We start from the raw sequence: 18651 nt of genomic DNA, 5'->3' as shown, positions 1-18651 counted from the left end.
TCAGTCCAAAGAGTTAATAGCTTGACAAATCTGTGATCAGCTGAAAAATAGAGCTTTGTAATGGATAGTGTCAGGCAGCGACACAGGGGAAGTGCTAAAACCAGAAGTGGAAAATTAGTACAGCTGTTTTGGTGCTGTCAGTTGCTGCCCAGTGCACTGCAGAGAGCGCACAGCTGTTCACGCAAGATGAGGTTAATCATTAGAGGTTAGAATGCAAGAGGGACAAAAGCAGTCAGATACTTGAGCACAGGAGAGACATCCCCTGTGAAACCTCAGAAAAGACAGAGGAGAGGAAGCAGGTCTTGCACCACATTCCCCTGCAATGCTGACAATGACTGGGCTTTTTGAGCTCTGCTTTTGGTGTGTAGCTTTTCCAGATATTTTATGAGGATCTGTAGTCTCCCCATTACAGGCCCAGTTCCAGCAAGTTGTGCGGAGACATCCATAAGTGTAGTTTTGCTTATACAAAGAGGGCGTGCCTCTTCATTCTCACTCTCGGATTCCTGCGAGCACAGTATGGGACACGGGAGTAAAACGGATGCAATGAGTAAAGCCAAAGCAATAAACCTCAGCACACATATTTGATGGTACAGCTGCTGTTCAGCCAGAAGAAATCAGAGGACCAAACCCACAGTGTTAGTGCAAGGGCAAGCTGTTGTGTCCTGTCCTGCTAGTCACCTCTTAGCCCTGTGCTTACAGATATGCCCATCTCCAGCACTGTTCCGTAGGGCAAATTCCTGACTTCCTTTGCTTCTTACTTTTTGATTCGTAGCACTACAGAAGCAACGCTGGCCGTTACAACAAATCTAGGTTAGATCCCCTTTTCTCCTTCAAATGGCTGAAGTGACCCACAGATACCCACGAGACCGCTGACCTTGAGTCTAAGCCTCCCACTTAGCATTAAAGCTCCTAAAAATATTCACTCCTTTATGTCTGAAAGTCTGGGATCAGCTAAAGTAAATAGCATTACTCTGAGTTGGTCTCATTTGCAAACAAGAAAAAAATAATCTTGTAACTAATTAGTTCATTTTCCTGAAGTACTCATACCCATCTATAGTAATACTTCGGAATTAGAAGTCTAAAAATGCTAAGTGTTACCGACATAATGCAAAACCCCCCGCTGATCTTCTCAAGGACACTTCCCAAACGTTAGATTTATTTGTTGTCATAGATACTCACACAGACACAAACATCAGCTACATTCGGGGACTCACACTTGCCAGCAGCTTGTTATAATACAGCTCTACATGTTTTGAAGACCGGATTGGGCTTTTTCTGGAAAACGCTGCAGCAGTGTGCCTGGTTCAATAGATACGTTGCATTGCAGTTCTCTCACTTTCTGTATTCCTCTCTCAAGCAGAGTCTTAACGCAGCAGACGGGATTTCTGAGGGCAGAAACAGACAAATGGGGTGTTTAACACTGATAACTGGGGCCTGATTTTCACCTCAGAGCTGGTTTCTGTTCCGGTAATCCAGCTAAATACCTCCTATGCTTGGCCCAGAGGGACCTGCTCTACTATCTGATCTACTCTTAGTTTGACCAGCATAGCATAGTCCTAATCAATGAGAAAGGAAGAAGGGAATGACTCCCAAGGGGAACAGGAAAAGACCCAGCCCAGCTACTTTTTTTTTTCCACTCCATACTGTGATGGGGAGAGGTATCTTCTCCAGCGATTTAACACAGAGCCGATGGAAGAACCAATTTTCCCCACTTCCCCATTTCCAACAAGAAAGGTGAATGAAGATCTGCTGGGATACAGGAACAAGAAACGGGCAGAGAAAAAAAGAATCAGGAGTCCCACTGGTGCCTGGTAGAAGGACAGAGAGGCACTGAAGAGCCAGTGGCTGGCAGAGGAGAGGTGTTTGAGGGGTATTCTGGGAAGAGAAAGACTAAGGAAAAGCTTAGAAGTAAGGAGAATAAAAATGAGCACGAAGCTTAGAGCAGTGGCTCCCAAGCTACAGCCCTTGCTCCACAGAACGATCTCTTTGGAGAAGCAAGCAGAGGAGGTAGAAAAGACATTTTCAGCCTCAGCTCTGTAAAACGCAAAGAAGAAAGGAGGCAAGTGGGGAAAAAAAGAAACGTGGCGTGGACTGACACAAGCAGAGCAAAGGAGTAGCAGAAACAGTCACGAGGAGCTGGAGAGGCAGAATCAGAAGAGGAGGGATAAAAGACACGTATAACTGGAGGGGAAAAAAAACAACAAACAAACCACCCTATAAGTTACCAATTTGAAAAACAGGGACAGTTAGAACCAAAGACTTACAGAGAGCATTAACGTGTCCAAGGCAAAGATAAAAGAGCAGTCCCCAAATGTGTATGCCAGCAAGCAAGCTCAGGTGGGTATATGAAGAAAGGCTTGATTGTCAGGGCGTCCTGTTTAACTATGGTAGGGATGAAGGCATGCAAGTTATGCCGGGAGTATGGCTGTGAACGACAGCCTGTTATTCTTTCTCACAAGAAAAGAGGGATATATTTAATTCTGGAATACAGTTGTTTCACTGTTTTCACTGGCAGTGGGGTTTTCAGAGTTTACATACTGGGGACCATAACAGAAGAGTGTCTGATGGAACATAAGGCTGATGCAGGGTATCGTGTATTCATGTTTATTTAACAAACTATTGACAAGTTACTGAAGTGCTGAATTTCAAGTGAATTCTACGCCCAGGAGACTTGTCTCATCTAGCATAGAAAATCCAGGCTTACACTGGAAATTGGTGTAACATCTACCACACTGCTGAGAGTGCTTCCCCTCCGGTCTCATTCCTCCTTGCCCTCCATCACCTGTACCAGCTCATCTCGTTTTGAGTCAAATGTCAAATATGCAATTAGACTCAAACTCAGCTTCCATAAGGTACCACAAAGGCTGACAGCCCAGCTTCATTGCAAGTAGGTTCTTAGGTGGTTAATAAAACATCCAGAGGCATTTAGAATAGGATGAGTTTATGCCCTTCACTTTGGGGCTTAAGTCAAATTCCAGTAGGGTTACGCAGAAATGATGGGCAGTCGAGGGAGCAGAAGGACACAGGCAGCAGAAACGAGTTGTCGCATCAGCTTCTAGATCTCCATAGTGGATTAGCTGGTACAGGCTGCAGGTAACAGCAGCACACTGCAATCCCAGGGTTGGCAAGCATGTCAAGGGCACATGAGGCAAGGCATATTTGTTTTCTTTGAGCTGATTATTTCCCTTGAGATCTCGACACTACCCCTTTGTTAGGTGGGCAGCATGCTGCATAGTTTGGTAAGCATCTAGGCAAACTCTTCCCAGCGCAAAGTTAGCATTAAAGTTGGTCTATTCAAATCCTATACTTGGATTGAATCTCAACTTAATGCTGAAGAGGTTGGAAGATAGTATTTCTGTGGGCAGAACAAGAACTTGCCTGAAACCCGAGTCTCATCCATTCCTTCCAGAGTCAATATGTTTCAGTTTTACAGTGAATTTCAGCACAGGGGAGATTAGTCAGACTCCATCAAGCAGGTTGTTTTTGTTATCCAGGTCAGAGTCCAGGGCTTTAAAGTCATGCTGCATTTCAGTCCCGTGCAGATACAACAGAAAATCTAATTATTTATAGTAATATACTTTAAATGCACCCAGCTATTAGCATCACAGACTAGATGCGTTTTGTCTGCTGTGTCAGGCTTCCTTAGGACTTACACAAGAGCAGTATTAAGAGTTACTATCCTAGGCTGAAGAGGAGACGTTTAACAGCATATGTAAGGGGAGTCGCTAGTTGTCCCTAGGCTCCACTTGGGCAAAATAACTATATTCACATAGTACCATTCAATAAGGTACTGTACCAAATACAGTATTGTTTGACTTGGGCAAAGGGTGTAGAACCATAGAAGAGCTAACATGTTCAGTGTTTACCAAGATATTTATGTAATACCAGAAAACTGCATTACCCTTAACTAAGTCCCCTCTCTCTTCTTAGAGTGTCTTACTGACTCAGTAATCCTTTGGTGGCTTGGAAGGAAGTTTACTCTCTTGTTTTATATTCCTCATCACACAGGGAGACTGGCTCTTTCCTGCAGATTTTTTTGGAAAGCATCTAATCCAGCAACCAATTTTGAAGACAGTGGTTTAAAGTATAGCTATAAGTTAAAGGCTGCAGTCTGTGTAGCTGCAGGAGTCCTCAAAGTATTCCAAGTCAAAATACAATTGCTCCAAGGGAGCAAATTCCAGAGCCGGAGCTCTGCCATCTTTCGTATTGCATACATGTGCTTCCCATCATTGGCTGAGCTCTCATAGCTGCTACAGAGGGGGTAACGCTACGCCCAAAATATCATTTCACCCTCATTCTCTTCTGGGAAATCATGTGTAATACATGCGTTTATCTTTATGTATTGCAAGGTTTGCAGTTGTGGGAGGCCTGGGAACTAGTGGGAGCGAAGGTGGGAGCAGCTGATTGTAGGCTCTACCACGTATGTGCCTGTATTTCATTCCCATCCAAACCTAATCTTTATATGCTTTGCCTGGGGGAGCTCTGCTATCCTATAAGGCGGCCGTTCCAGACAACTGATCCTGTATACAGGCCTGTGAAGCAAGACATTTAGGTCTCCAGTACTGAAAAAAATCCACAAGAGCCCTAAGATGTAGCAAGTGAGCAAACCTGCCCTTCAAGTCTCCCCACCTTCCCATTGCACTTCCCACACCACCCTACCTGCTCCACCACATCGGCAGAAGGACATTACTGATGCTTGGGCATTTTGCTTCTACCAAGGGTGGGCTGCAGGACCAGTTCCAAATTCCTAGAGGACAACCCCATGCCTGTCCCTGGGTCTCCAGCCAGGTGTCAGCCTCTTCCACCACATTGCCAGCCACTCTCTGCAGCACTGGCCCCATCTACCAAAGAGATGCCTAAAAAGCACATTATTAAGCCATCACGTAAATGAACAACAATAAAAAAAGCTCCATTTTGTGCTTATACTTATTAAATTTGAGTGCATCCCAGTGTAAGTAGCATATGCAGAAGAGTTCAGTCATTTGGAGAGGCAACGCCAAGATCATACAAAAAGCATTTGATTCTTTGTCTCTAAGATTGCCCGCATTTTCAGTCAATTTAAGGAGACTATAGATCGCACATCAGATATATGCTGAACGTATAGAAATACAGCACTCCAATTTTACTTTCACAAAACTAAAAGGTGAGGGTTAATGAACCTGGCATCTCAAGGCATCACCATGTGTTCCTTAGACTGCAGAGGTGACTGGGTTTCCCCTGTTAACGCTGTTGATAAACGGATGGTCTTAATAGCATCTTGACACTGACTTCTAATTAAGCTCACCTGGAATGTTTCTCCTTGTCTTTTCTCACACTTTTTTAAATTGCCAAAGCAGAGATTCTAAATTATTTTTCTTGCTACAGAGCTATTTGGCTATTAGCATCGACCAGGAATCTGCAAACATCTCTAACTTTATATACAGATCCTTTGCAACATTCTTCAACATCCATCTCAGTTTTTTCCTGGTTTAACACTCTGTGTACACCTGATTGTGATTTATTCAAATAAGGCTGCACAAGCCAATTGGGACGAACATCGAAAAATCAAGCACTGTGACTGCTTTCATATGCATGAAATTGCTTCAGATTTATCATTAAATAGTTCATTTAAACACTCACGCAAACCACAGAGAACCAGATCCCTTGAAGTGGACAAGCATGGCAGCAGTGAAAGGGAGCGCAGCATATTTGGTTGCCTTCTCTAAAACTTCAGAATATACTACGCACCATTTTCATCTTCCCATTCCCCACTCAAGTTTTTCTTCTGCATCACAAGTATTTTTCAAGGAAGCGCAGCCTTAGCTACAAGTAGTGCCGTTAGCACAGCACTACAATATAGGTCTTAAACGAAGTAGTGAGCCACTCTCCCAAGCAGTAATGTGGTGCCTGACAGATGCTGATTACACATTGTCCTTTACAAACGCGTAAATTCAAATCATGGGCAGGCAGCAGGTCAGGGGCACGGTGATCCATGAACAGGACAGCCATGATAGAGTGGTTGAAGAGGACAGTATGCACATACAGATCATCTTATTCCAGAGAGGCAAAAAACGAGGCAAGTTAGAGTTACGCCAGACTGGACTGTATTACTGCATCGATACCATAGACGTAAGGCAGGCTTGGAGATCTAGCTGCTGAAATGTGTCTGATGCCACCTTCAGTATCACCTCAGATTTACCCATCTTCATCACACTGTGAAATGATGCAAGCTGTGACAAACCAGACAAAAGTGCCACCGTTTTACCACGCTTGCACCGGGTAGGCTGGGTTGGTTTAACCACCGACACAAAAGGCTATGTATTAGTCTTACGTGCTGTGCCGTATTTATTCCAGTATTTAAATAAGGGTAGATCAAAGCACAAAAACTTCTCTGTTCCTTTTCAGGCTCTTAGTCCCCAGTTTTCTAGACAGATATAAAGCGTGCATATGCTGCATAGCATGTGCAGGGAGTTTGACGTTCCCCAGGTGCACTGAATTTATTATGCATGCACACAACTATCCATCCAGCATACAAGCAATAGGTTCAGGGAGAGTCCAGTCATTTCAGAGCATTTTAAAATCAGCTAATACCCTTGAAATACTTCAAGTACCGTTCAGTCAGGTGGAGGCAGAAGAAACACAGCGTATGCAAAACCATTTCAGAACAAGGAGGAGGGCAAAGTCCTGAGAGAGCCAAGACAGAGCCTGGGTGCAAGTGGCACTGTTCCTGGTGGGCGACCTGTCCAGGGCACCATTTCTCAAGCTTCCCCAAAGCATTATCTTCAGGTTAATGTGATGAGCCATAGCAAAACAATTTAAAGCAGCCATGCCCAAGTTACAGCCTTCCTTCCCTTCCCTATAGTGATGCATTTTGTTTGCCTAACACCTTGACTTCTAAGGAGCAAAAGCAATTGCTCAAATTTCTCATAAACAAATCCCATAAGACAAAATGCTCTCTATATTCCATTTCACTCCAAATCCCAAAGAAACTTGTGATGTTGGAGGGCAAGTTATTTCTTTTGGCTGGCCTTGATACAAAAATCGCATGCTTTATTTTCCTCTTTACAGAATTCATATTGTGTTAATAAAGTACTGTTGATTCCCTCTGGCTGACTCTGCAGGAAAGCTATTCTCACAAAGCTCCTAGTCCGAGTTAAAGTAATCTTGCTTAAAACTGGCCATAATTGTTTCAGTCTCTTAAGTTTAATACTAAGCACAGGACATACTGCCAATTTGAGTCAGGATTTGGCATTCTGTGAAGGCGGGATAAGCTGACCAAAGGTAAGGAATTCAGTAAATGCAAGGGGAATTTGACCTGGTGTTTCTTTGAGCCAGCTTCTGTATTTTTGACCTCGCTTTAAAGAGAATGGAAAGATGTAAGAAAATCAAAACAGATGAGAGTTTAATGAGAGTTGTGTACTGCAGAGTCCTCATTACTCCATCAGCCAAATCCCCCAGCCTGGTGCTGGGCCCTGAGGGGGGTTCTTCCTCAGCAGGAAGGGTTGCTCGACCCACCCTCCTTCCAGCCGGCTCGGGGGGAATCGCATTCCTCAAAAGGCTGTAGACAGTCAACAGGAAGCTGACACTGGAAAGAAGCCTGGGGACAGTCTGGCTGTGGACGAGGGGGAGCAGCCCTTCACTTTTTGAGACAGCCCCTGGAGGAAGATAGCCTGCTTCCCGGCTCTGTAAACGTGAGATGATGAGCAAGTCCGAAAGAGAAGGACAGGCACTAAAAGAGGTGTAGACCTAGAAAACAAAACACGAGTGCGGTGTTGGCTGTCAGTATCTGTTCTGCAGCTTTCAGAGAGGCAAAACCATGGGGTTTCTGGTTCTGTCAGGCTCACTTCCGATAAGCAAGATTTTACCTCCACGCCAGTACGTGCAGTCGGTTTGATGGATTCCTCACTAACCAGTTACTGGCAGCCCTGGCGAGGCCAGTGGCAGAAACCCTGCGGGCTACAGGTGACCGTGTGACACCACGAGGTGCCCTGCTCCTCGCTCTGAAACCATTCTCTCCTGGAGCAGGGAGGGGACATCCAGGTGTCCTTGGGCCCACCAGGAGATGCTCCCACTGTTACTGGAGAGTGCCTCACACCAGGCGTACCAGCACCTCTGCCCAAGATGTTCTGCACTGCAGAAATGGCACCAAAATCCCTTAAGTAACCTTATAGGAAGCTGCTTTCCAGTCCCTTCAGTCTTACTTCTCTTTCCATGCCATGGCGGGCAAATGTAATAGTCATCTTCTCTAGGTTGTCTAAGCTTCCAGTATGGGCTGGATGTTATTAGCTCTTGCAGAATAATTCAGTTATGTAGATCAGGATGTGATTTCTCCCAATCCCGAGTTGATTCAGACTTGAGCACTGAGAAAAATATGTGGCAGTATTTTTTGCTGGTAGGGAGGGACATGCAAAAATCAAGAACACCAGAATGTTTTGTGAGTATTAATATTGCCAAATTTGTCTGATTTTTCTGATTTTTTTTTTATTTAAGCTAATATTGTAACTGTAAATCTGTTTCTCCTTGCTGTTACTCGTGCCCATATTGCCTTCAATTTTCATTCAAAATCTTAGCAGTAATTTGCAGTGCTACCTTCCCATGACTCCAACTCATTTCAAGGAGAAAAACCTACTGCCATTTTAAACCAGGAATAATTTGTCAGAATTTTGAGGGCAACGATAGGTAGGTCAAAAAATCCTTTTCCCTCTTTCTTCCCTATGGTTTACAGGGGGTAAAGCAGGATAACCAGGAGTCCTGGCAGAGAAAGTTCATCCCCAAGCCTGAAAGGGAACAGAGATTCCTTTTTCCCCCAGTACACTAATTATCTATTGCTATCCTTAAAGGACCAGGAGGATCCTTGAAAAGGTGAAATAACTTCATGACAAAGCAAAACAGACTATTTCACTGTAAGAGCTCAAGAATCTTAAGAACAACTGTACTAGGTCAGCCAAAGGTCTACCTTTCCTGGCCAATAACACTACATGTTATAAAACTATCAGAGAGAATTACCACATTCCACATTTAAGTCTGTCCCCTCCAACAACTGTTCCCAACTATAACCTGGCTTTGAAGCTGCCTTCTCCCATTTCAGATCTAAGGCAGGCATTGGGGACCCAAAAGACCATCAATTGTTTCTAATTACGATAGTTAACGTAAGAAAGAATATCACCTTTCCCCACAAACCTTTCACACTCATTCCTCCATGGGCATGTTTCTTCTTGCACATTGTTGGCCTCAACATTTGATGTTAAATTTTTAAAGCCGAGTATTTATTCAGAACAATAAACTTTCCAATCCTCCAAACACATCTCCCTACAAGTCACTCTGCTGAATTACTTCCACGCATAACAATCACACACGCAAGCAAATGCTTGGAGGATCAGGACCTTAGATAAAGCATCAGTTGTAACATATCTCTGTCCAAACCCATTAAAGATGACAAGAGGCTTGTGGAAATTAATCTTGCTTTATAAGTAATTCTGTGCTTGCATAGGTTATTTTTCCTGGAAGTGATTTTCAAAGAGCCGAAGAAAGGACAACACAAAAGGAAAGAAAATGCCACAGCAAAGACACCTAAAATAAACCAACACAGCTACACAAGTGGATTGAGAGAACCCACATCAGGTGGGATTACAGAAATAGGCAAGAACTACAAAACGACGAGGGGTTCATTTCCTTAAAGGGTCCCCCCCCAGCCTTTTGGTTTTGTTCCTTTTCTGCATAGAACACTCTCCTTTCCCTCCACCCAGAGCACACAGCCATCAGTCACGCCTTTTCTTCTGCACACAGCCCACGTCCTTTCTTACCCTGAAAAGAGTTAAACGCTCTTTTGCCTCCAAAGAACAATTTTTTATTTTTCCTGACAAGGTCTTTTATGCAATTAGCTAGAGAAGCCATGGCCAAAAAGAAAGAATAACACATGTAAAATCATGCCAGAGAACGGAGTAGGTAGTAACTTGTTGAGTCTATTACCAGACAAAATGCTTAAATCAATGGTGTGTTCTCATAAATCACCAGCCATATTTAGCCTTAACTATAACCATCCCTGAGCAGTGTGGGACAGAGAGAAAACACAGAAGAAAAAAAAAATAAATGGTGATGCTCCTGAAACGAGAAGGGGAGGAAACAGCAGATGAAACAAGCACAGCACAGGGTCATCTCCCAGGCACGGGATGTATTTTGTAGGTCAGAATTGTGGTGCCACAGCATCCAGGGCTGAGCAGAGCCTGCCAGTCAGACTGACTCACACCGAGCCTGGCGGTGATTTGGAGATGTTAAAGAACCATTTGAACCTAGTTAAAACTTGGACATTTATGTGGGTTGGGTTGTGCTCTAAAACAAAATTGAGCCCAGAAGAGCCAGAACTCTCTGTTACACGATCAGAGACAAAAGGGTTTGCATTGCAGACCAGAAGAGATCATTCTTTTTCAATTACAGTTGACAGATCTAAGTTATTGTAGGAGGAATAGATCTGGAAAGGGGGAGAGCAGTAACAGTGAACCAGAGGACAGAAAGTAACTCAAGAAAGAGCACAAAAATCTCATGGGATCCTTTTCTGTTTTAGCTGGGAGTGGGAGATGATCTCTTTTCACTCCTCCATCTTTGTTCATCCCTTCACTCTTGCAGCTGAGCTGGTCGGATGCAGATTTAGGGCTCCCATTCATTCCAATTAGATGGCTTTTCTGTGAAGCTATTTACCAAAGCCAGGCTGTGCTCCTGTTGACAGGATTTCACTGCTTTCCAGAAAAGTAATGGATTTCTCACATCGCACAGTTTCTAAAGGTCCCTTCTTCCGCAGTGTCCTCCGCAGCACAGAGACGTTTGGTAGTTCTGTTAAAGCGGTGGCTCCGACCCAAGGAGACATTCTGCCTGCTGTGAACCCTGGCACCCATCAGTTTGATTTGTAGCAGTGTGAGCAGAGCTCCCAAACACTAGTTTCTGTTCGGTGGCCTGTGAATACACAACAGGGAGCAGGTCATCCGACAGGAACCATCCTCAGCTCCTTGCCCGCAGACTGGGAAGCAGCAGACTTCGGGGTCCTTAGTCTGTAAAGGCTTCCCCCAGGCTACTGTTGAGTTTTGCCTCACAAGGTGGAGGCTTCTTCCTAGCCCTACCCTTCCATCTCGCCTCACTTGCTTCTGTGCAGCCACCAAGCCCAGCCCTACCAAGCAGCCATATGTTTTACAAATGTAATTCATTCTTCTAGGCAAAGTTTCATTAGAACTGCATCCTACATATGAAATCCAGTAGAATTTACTTCTGCTTTTGCTTTCAGTCCTTAACACGTTGTCAGCACTCCTGCTGAAGCAGTTATGTTGAAAATAAGAGATGCTTCTTCCAATTCTGGCATTTGCACGTTTTTATGAGATGCTGGAATAAGTAAAATTGTATTTCCCCCCCCCCCCCTTGCAAACGTTGAGGCAATAATAAGCAACAGATTCATTGAGTTTTGACTTGCCTCGGAACCAGGTGTTTCAGACATGTACCATGTCTCTCAAATATATTACACACTCCAGTACTGTTCTTATCAAGAGCTTGGGCTTTTTACATTCTCCTCTCCCCATCAACATGCAACAAGACTTTCAGACTTTCCTGGCCACCAGTTTAGTTTTTACGCAGTGCTCCCTTTTCAGTGACATACAGAGAAAGCATCAGGGTGTGTGAACTTTGTAGGTAATCTGTCAGCTAGATATAGCGACTGACACGCAAAGAAAATGTCAAGGCACTGCGAGTATCAAAAATAGGTGCAGATTAGAGGAAATACAGACTGGGTAGGATTTTTTTTCTACTCGGCCAATAGAGCAATCTAAATAACAAACACTGGTCTGAAATTCACACTCTGTGATCTCCAGTGAGACAAAGCCTTGCAGTGACTGCAGTTGCAACCCAGCGTTTGGAGTCAGTGAGCAGCACAGGGGCAGGTATAACGCTCTGCTACTCCCCAGTTCAGTTTTCAGGCTAGTTGCTGACTATGGGAACCTCTGCAGCTCCACCTTCTGTAAATCTTGATTTACAGCGTAGTTGTGCCCTAGGTGGAACCAAGAAGGATTTCTACCATCAACCTCTCCTCTACGCTTCCAGGAAAACAGAATGCAATGCTAGGCTTGAGCTAGGAGCAAGCTTTTACATCATCTGGATTAATCTTTCAGTAGTATTGCCTTAGAACTGGCTCTAATCATTAATACTTCATTGTATCTAGGAAGTTTCAAAAGGGGAGGGCAGTTCAAAATTATTTGAACAATTATCACGGTAGAGCAAGCTCAAAATCATTCTACACGTTTGGGAGATCCTCCTAATTCAAGAGCCGTTCAACGTGGGACATGCCTGGTGGGGCTCTCCAGCCGCAGATGACATGCAGCTTATCTGATGGAACAGAGATATAGGAATATCCTTGGCTGTTCGTGCAGTGCATGCTGGCTGCTCATTTTGCCCTGGTGTTCTGTCATTATCAGCAACTGTAAAACACGCTTATATGAAACAGCTTAGGTCCAGTTGAATTCAAATTAGCATCTTAGGACAAATGCGTAAGACAAGCCATTGTGATGGTTCTGAGTAGAACGCTGCCAAAAAGCACATGGAGAATAAAAATTGAGATTCATTACACTTAAAATGGACTTTTGACCAGGAAGATCAATGACTGCATTTTTCTGGGCAGATTTACAGGCCAAATGAATCCCTGGTTTAACCTCTGAACTCAGAGGGTTTCATAAAGAGAGGAATTTGGCCAGAAGGGTCATGCATGTGCATGCTTTCCAGGCATTACAACTGCAGTTGTAGTCATTTAAACCTAGATGAGAAAGAGGAAAACCCACAAGAGGTCAGATATGGAAATGAGACTCAAGAATACTGCTCCCTGTCCAGTGGACAGCAATTGATATGCTAAACAGCAGTACACAGGAGAGGATGAAGTCCAGAAAGAAAACACAGATGTCCCTGAAGAATTAGCATGACCAAAATGTACGGTAGCTGTCTGCTCCCAGGGTCACTGATGACCATGGGAACTTCCATTCTGCATTGCCCTCAACTGAAAACCCAGTCCTTGGGCAGCTGACTGGTTGATAAATGTCTGACACACTTCTTCCACTCACGTGAAAAGACTGGCATTGCCTTCTCCTCAGCTCAAGTTATTTTTCAACATAAGTGCTTGCTGTAGCTGCTACAAAAAGATGAGATAAACCATGTCATCCCAAACAGCTGCACCAGCTGTGGACAGAAGAAACACGCAGAAAATACTACCTACAAACTGGAACCCCCTTCCAAATTTCAGAATTTGATAGAATTCCTACAGCACTCAGAAACACACGCATCATACATAGCCAAAGGGTAAATATTTCTGTCTCCAAGAACTGTAAATGATTTAAAAGTATATATAAAAAAAAAGCTAATACAAATACCAAATGTAACACTCATAAATATTGAAAGCTGGCACTGATAGCACATTCAGTGGCCAGCAGACTCCAAACTGATTCCTCACCCACAGTACATATTGCCTTTCCTCCCTCCCAGCTGGCATTTGGAAAGTAGCAACAGCCTTAATATCAGATATTGAGAAATTTGTTACTGTAAGCCAGACTTGCAGCAGCATTTAAAACAAGACTGCATTTAACATGAAATTGAGCTATTTTCTGGCTGTTTGTAAAAAATGAAACATGATCTAACATTAAACAAACTAGATTATGCAGGTTTTTGAGGCCAAAAATCCCATTCTTACCAGATTTTTCTTAAAAAATACACTAACAATGACACCCCTTTGTTTGCACAGGCTGGTCTCCGGGAACGCAATGACTAAAGTTTTGCATCTGTTTGCATATAGAACTAGTAATTGTTGAACATGCAAATCAGAGCTTACAATCACAGATGAATGTGTGTTTATTCTTTTGTAATTGGTATTACGTTAGTACTAGAGCTAGGGATCCAAACCCTACACGTGGTACTATAGTAACAAAACAGATGCTCTGTTCCAAGGATCTCAGGTTAAAACTGAATCTGCTTAACAGTGGACTAGGAAGGTCCCTTATGGTACCAGTTGTTTTTGAAAAAAATGAAAGCAATTTTTATGAATCACATTGACCTTTCTGAGCTCTTTTCTTCTCAAGGGAAATCTCATTTAGAGGAAACGTTACCATTCTGTTTGAAAGTAACACAAGGATCTTTCTGAAGTGTCAGAATTTTCTTTGGAACAGAAAATCTTCCTGATATTAACAAACAGAAAATCTTCCTGATACAATCCAAAAAGCTACAAAAGTGAAAGCAGTTAAAGAGTCTTATCAATAGAAATGACTTTTGAACTGTAATTATTATTTCCATCTTTTAGTCTCTTTCTGAAAGGTCTGGAAGCGCTCTCTGTTAGGCATGGCATCCATGCAGCCTTACCACAAAGTCACTTATTGGCCCCTCACTAGCTTCCATCACCACCTCATTGTGCAAGTACACTGGAAATTTTTGAGGGTGGAGATCCTCACATGGAAATACAATTGGGAATTTGTAGATATGAAGTGATGTATGGTCCTACAAGATTCCCTAAGAACCTTCAGTGTTTGATGGGTCATGATACAAGAGACATGAGTTGGTAACTTTTAATGAATGTACCGGACAGAAAGCCACTATCACAAGAAGCAATTCAGATGGTTTTGAGTAGAGACGAGGGAGGGCGTGCTTCCCCACCACCTAACACCTTTGTCAGCAAGATGAAAAATTACAGATTTTAATTCCTTTTCAACTTCTGTTTCTCACACAGGCATATCATAGGCAAGTTTCCTGACTATCCTACCGAAGAAGCAGGAGGTTCAATGGCTATTCTTTCTCAAAAAACTCCAGAGCAGGTACCATCACTGTTTTTAATGAAAAAGGCTAACAGGATTGGGGAAGGAATTGCCACAAAACGTGTCTGTTCATTCAAGTAGCAATGTTCGGTAACAATGGCCTCTAGCACTCCAGAAACCCTGTAGTTAAAAAGCTTTTTGCTGCAAGAATTGTTTTCTTCCAGGGTAAACCACAGAAGTCACATGCCAAAATCTGTTCCATTTCAGGATGTGCGGCCACTTAGTCATGGGAGAAGGTGCTCAGTTTATGCAAGTTACGGACAGATAAGTGTCTGAGGGAGCTAAGAGGAAAGGGCTCAGCTACTAAGAGTTGCTTTCCTGTGGCAAAATCCACATAGACCGGTGCTAGTAGAAATACATATGAAACAGCTTAAAGAGCCTTGATTTAAAATAGACCTCCACAGCTACCCCAGAGGCTGAAACTGGTTCCAGTGTTTGCATTCAGTATCAGCACAGTCTAGTAAGAAGTAGTTCAGTTTAAGCAGAGAAGAGCTTTTTATGCAGGCAGGCTTGAGCCTTGGTTTAGCGCCAAGGATCATTAAAGCAGGGTTGAACATTCAAGTGAAGGAAGCGTCTTAGTTTATCTTGCATATCCTTGTAATAAACTCAGTTGTTTTTCCTGATAAAATCCCTCTTCTGACCGCTTTGGTTAATAGAAGTGGCCGATAATCTCTTCCTCTGATCATCTGGGTGTCACACAGAGAATTAAGACTAGCTGAGGCAATGAGGGCAGGGGTTGGCACGCCGAGCCATTTCCACCCACCACCGTGGCTGGAGCAGGATGAGGAGCCTGTGCAGGCAGATGATAAACAGGAAGCCCTGCACACAGGAGCAGGATTTGGCCCCTGCGTGAACCAGGCGTGATGGCTACTAGCGGGCTAGGAAAACTAAATGGTCAAAACCTGACCACTGTGGTCCTTAAAGCTCCCCTGCTGAGACAGGCTGTGTTCATCAGCTGCCTGCAAGCGATGGACTAACACAGGTATGATAAAACAGTATTTTGGATTCAGTCTTTCCTGCAATCACAGGGAAAAGACATACTAGCAGTCTCTGTGTGGTTTGAGAGAATGTAAATACAGACTAGCCCAGCATAAAAGCCCAGTACTTTAACCATTAGTTACTTGGCTTACCAAAACGGGCAAGAAAACTGCTAGAAAACAGCTCTCTGTGCCTCACTAAAACTGAGCTCAGGGCGTGCTCCTGGTTTTAGCCAAGTTCAAAGTATGCTAAGGTCACCCCTGCTGGCCTCTGTATCTAAGCCACTCTGTTGTTCAGCCCCAGAGAGAGTGAAGGAGACCTGCCGGTTAAGTTTTCAGCTGCTAAAGTAGAAACACATGCTAGAGTCAGGAAGGCTTTGTTGGCTGCTCCGAGCAGCAGGGGAGGCACCCAGCAAACAGGGCTTACTGCTGGAGGAGGCTTTGGGGAACATTATGCTAATTAGACCTGCTACCAACAAGGATAAACACAGCTCAGAGAGAAGACGTTACAAGAAATCACACTAAGCAAGACTGGATATGGCAGTAAATTCTGCAGAAATACATTCTTCCTATCCTACTCCCAGTTTTGAATTCCCACCTTCAGCTGTTTTGCTGTCTTTCCTGGGCATCTGCTTTCTCTTTGCCCCAAAAAAATATATAACGGAAACCAGAAGTCTAGAGAGATTGTTTTACTGCCTGTTTTTCCTGCATTTTTTTTTTTAAATATCTGGAAGAAAAAACCCTGCATCTACTTTCCCAACAAATTTTCACTGGCAATTACCTGATTTTCAAAGATTTTGGGGCCCGTTTTATCTCCCTTTTTTAGCCAGCACAACCAAGAACAGAACATGCATCACATAACCTTCACAGATATCCAGAATGCAGTTGGCAAAAGGAAGTTCAGTACAATTGTGATTTTACCTGAATGTCAGACAAGTAAAACGGTTTTTGTTCAACTGAGTCAGCTGCATATTAAAAATCCCTAAGGCAACTGGTTTTGTTCCACACTGGTCTACTGGGCAACATAGTAAATGAAATCCTGGCCCCATTGAAGTTAATTGGCGTTTTGTCCTTGACTTCAGGGGAGACGAGATTTCACCTTTTGTATATATTAGCTTCTGTGAATGGGTTGGTTACTCCCAAGTTAAACTCCATGAAAAATCAAGACCGAACTGTATTTAAAAAGCGAGCATTTTATAAGACTTGGGTAAAGACACTTTGGGGAAAATAAAATACAAATTAATCACTTCACGAACCATTGCTGCATTATTATACATTCTATATTTCTTTATCCTTTGACAACTCTGACCTTACTTGACTTTGTAATGTAGCTGGCCCTCTGCACAAACTGCTTCCATGACATTTTACAAATACCTTTCAAACAGGTATGCCAAAGAGATCCCAATGCAAAGCACTTGGTTCTTTAGTCAGAAAAATATGTACTGTCTCTGGACTAAAATGAAGTTTTTCTCTACTTCACATACTCTTCAAGAGAAATGTAAGGTTCTGAGACATCAGTGTAGTCTCCCTGCATCTGTTCCAGATGTCTACCCCTAATGGGTTTTTACGTTTTGCTCCTAAGATAATCATCAGATGTGACAATTTTTAGCTTTGCCCTTATCCTGCTGCCAACAAAATTATGATCTCTTCTTGTAGTTCATTAAGTCTTATCACCATGAAAATAAGCCAAAAGTGTTGCCATATAGCAGGCACATTCCCCAACTCCCCCTCATCTCCAATATTAAATTACTGGGGGGGGGGGGGGGAGAAAAAAAAAGATGCTTCCTTAGATTCTGGTTGTACATTAAATTGCTGCATGGAGGACAAACTCATTTCCACATTACTGTAATTGCAGCATCTGATTCAGCAGCATCTGGAGAAGGGGTGAGAAAAAGTGTGTATTAGCTGCTGCACAAACATGTACTCCTGATCCTTGCTTGGCACACTGTGGAGTGCTATGCTGTTCATTAGTACACATTATTACCAATGGTTAAAGATCCCTGCGAATCCCAGTAATCAGTTTGATTGGTAATGGCAGTGCAAGAGATCCCCAGTAGTTGGTTAATATTTAATTAGTAACCCTGACTATTTCCCAGGTGGGGACAGTGAAATGGTGTTATGCAGTCAAGTACTGCAATAGTCACACACCCACCCCAAATACATCATCTTACTCGTTTTTACCAAATTCACGTATCACAAGTAGCTTTAAAGCATCAGAGAAGGACTCAAGAGACTCTGTGAAGTTATACTTTTTTGTACTCAGCATTTTGCAAGCATGCTTTTATCCTGACAGCAAATACACCAAGCATACTTTTCAGTACCAGAAGCAGATACCTGCCGTTACGCCCGCCTTTATTCCCTCTGTTCCACACTATCCTGGATGCTCCTTTCAGAGGTGGCTGAGGTTTTGCAAGTGCTAAACACACGGTGCCGTCAGCTGGAGCTGGGCACCTCACAGGCTTAAAATATTCTGATTATTTCAAGTTGACCATGCAGGAGGACAGAAATGGTACTCAGTCTCTGTTAAGGTGCGCAACAGGCAGACGCATTCACCTCCAGACAACAATTCACTGCAACAAAGCCATTCAGCAAGTAGGATCCTAGTCCAGCAGCTCTCCGCTACCCATGATCATGATCTCTGTTGGCTGAAGTCAGTAGTCTATAGATCAGACTGCTTAAAGCCAGGCAGTATCAACAACCCCTTTTCACCTCTACCATGCACCTTACCTTAAAAAAAAAAACCAAAAAAAAAAACAAAAATAAAACCCACAACAAACAAACCAACCAACCTACACCAAGCAAAGCTAACAGATTTTTCGTAAGCACATTAAATGGAGACAAACGTTTTGAAGTGTTTGCCAGAAAATGAATGGAAG

At 43.2% G+C, this 18651-nt stretch overlaps 1 protein-coding gene across 1 annotated transcript in view; it reads left to right on the top strand.

The window, feature by feature from the left end:
• The window catches only part of DRC11 (dynein regulatory complex subunit 11), a 114151-nt gene that overhangs the window by 39104 nt on the left and 56396 nt on the right, over positions 1-18651 (top strand). Inside the window, exon 7 of the mRNA XM_080399848.1 lies at positions 14714-14798. Coding sequence (XP_080255974.1) covers positions 14714-14798 — 85 coding nt within the window. The remainder of the gene's footprint in view (positions 1-14713; positions 14799-18651) is intronic.

This window comes from Falco punctatus (assembly GCF_963210335.1).
Source record: "Falco punctatus genome assembly, chromosome: 8".
NCBI lineage: Eukaryota > Metazoa > Chordata > Aves > Falconiformes > Falconidae > Falco > Falco punctatus.
Note: the sequence above shows the minus strand (reverse complement) of the source record. Positions and strands in the feature narration are given on the sequence as shown.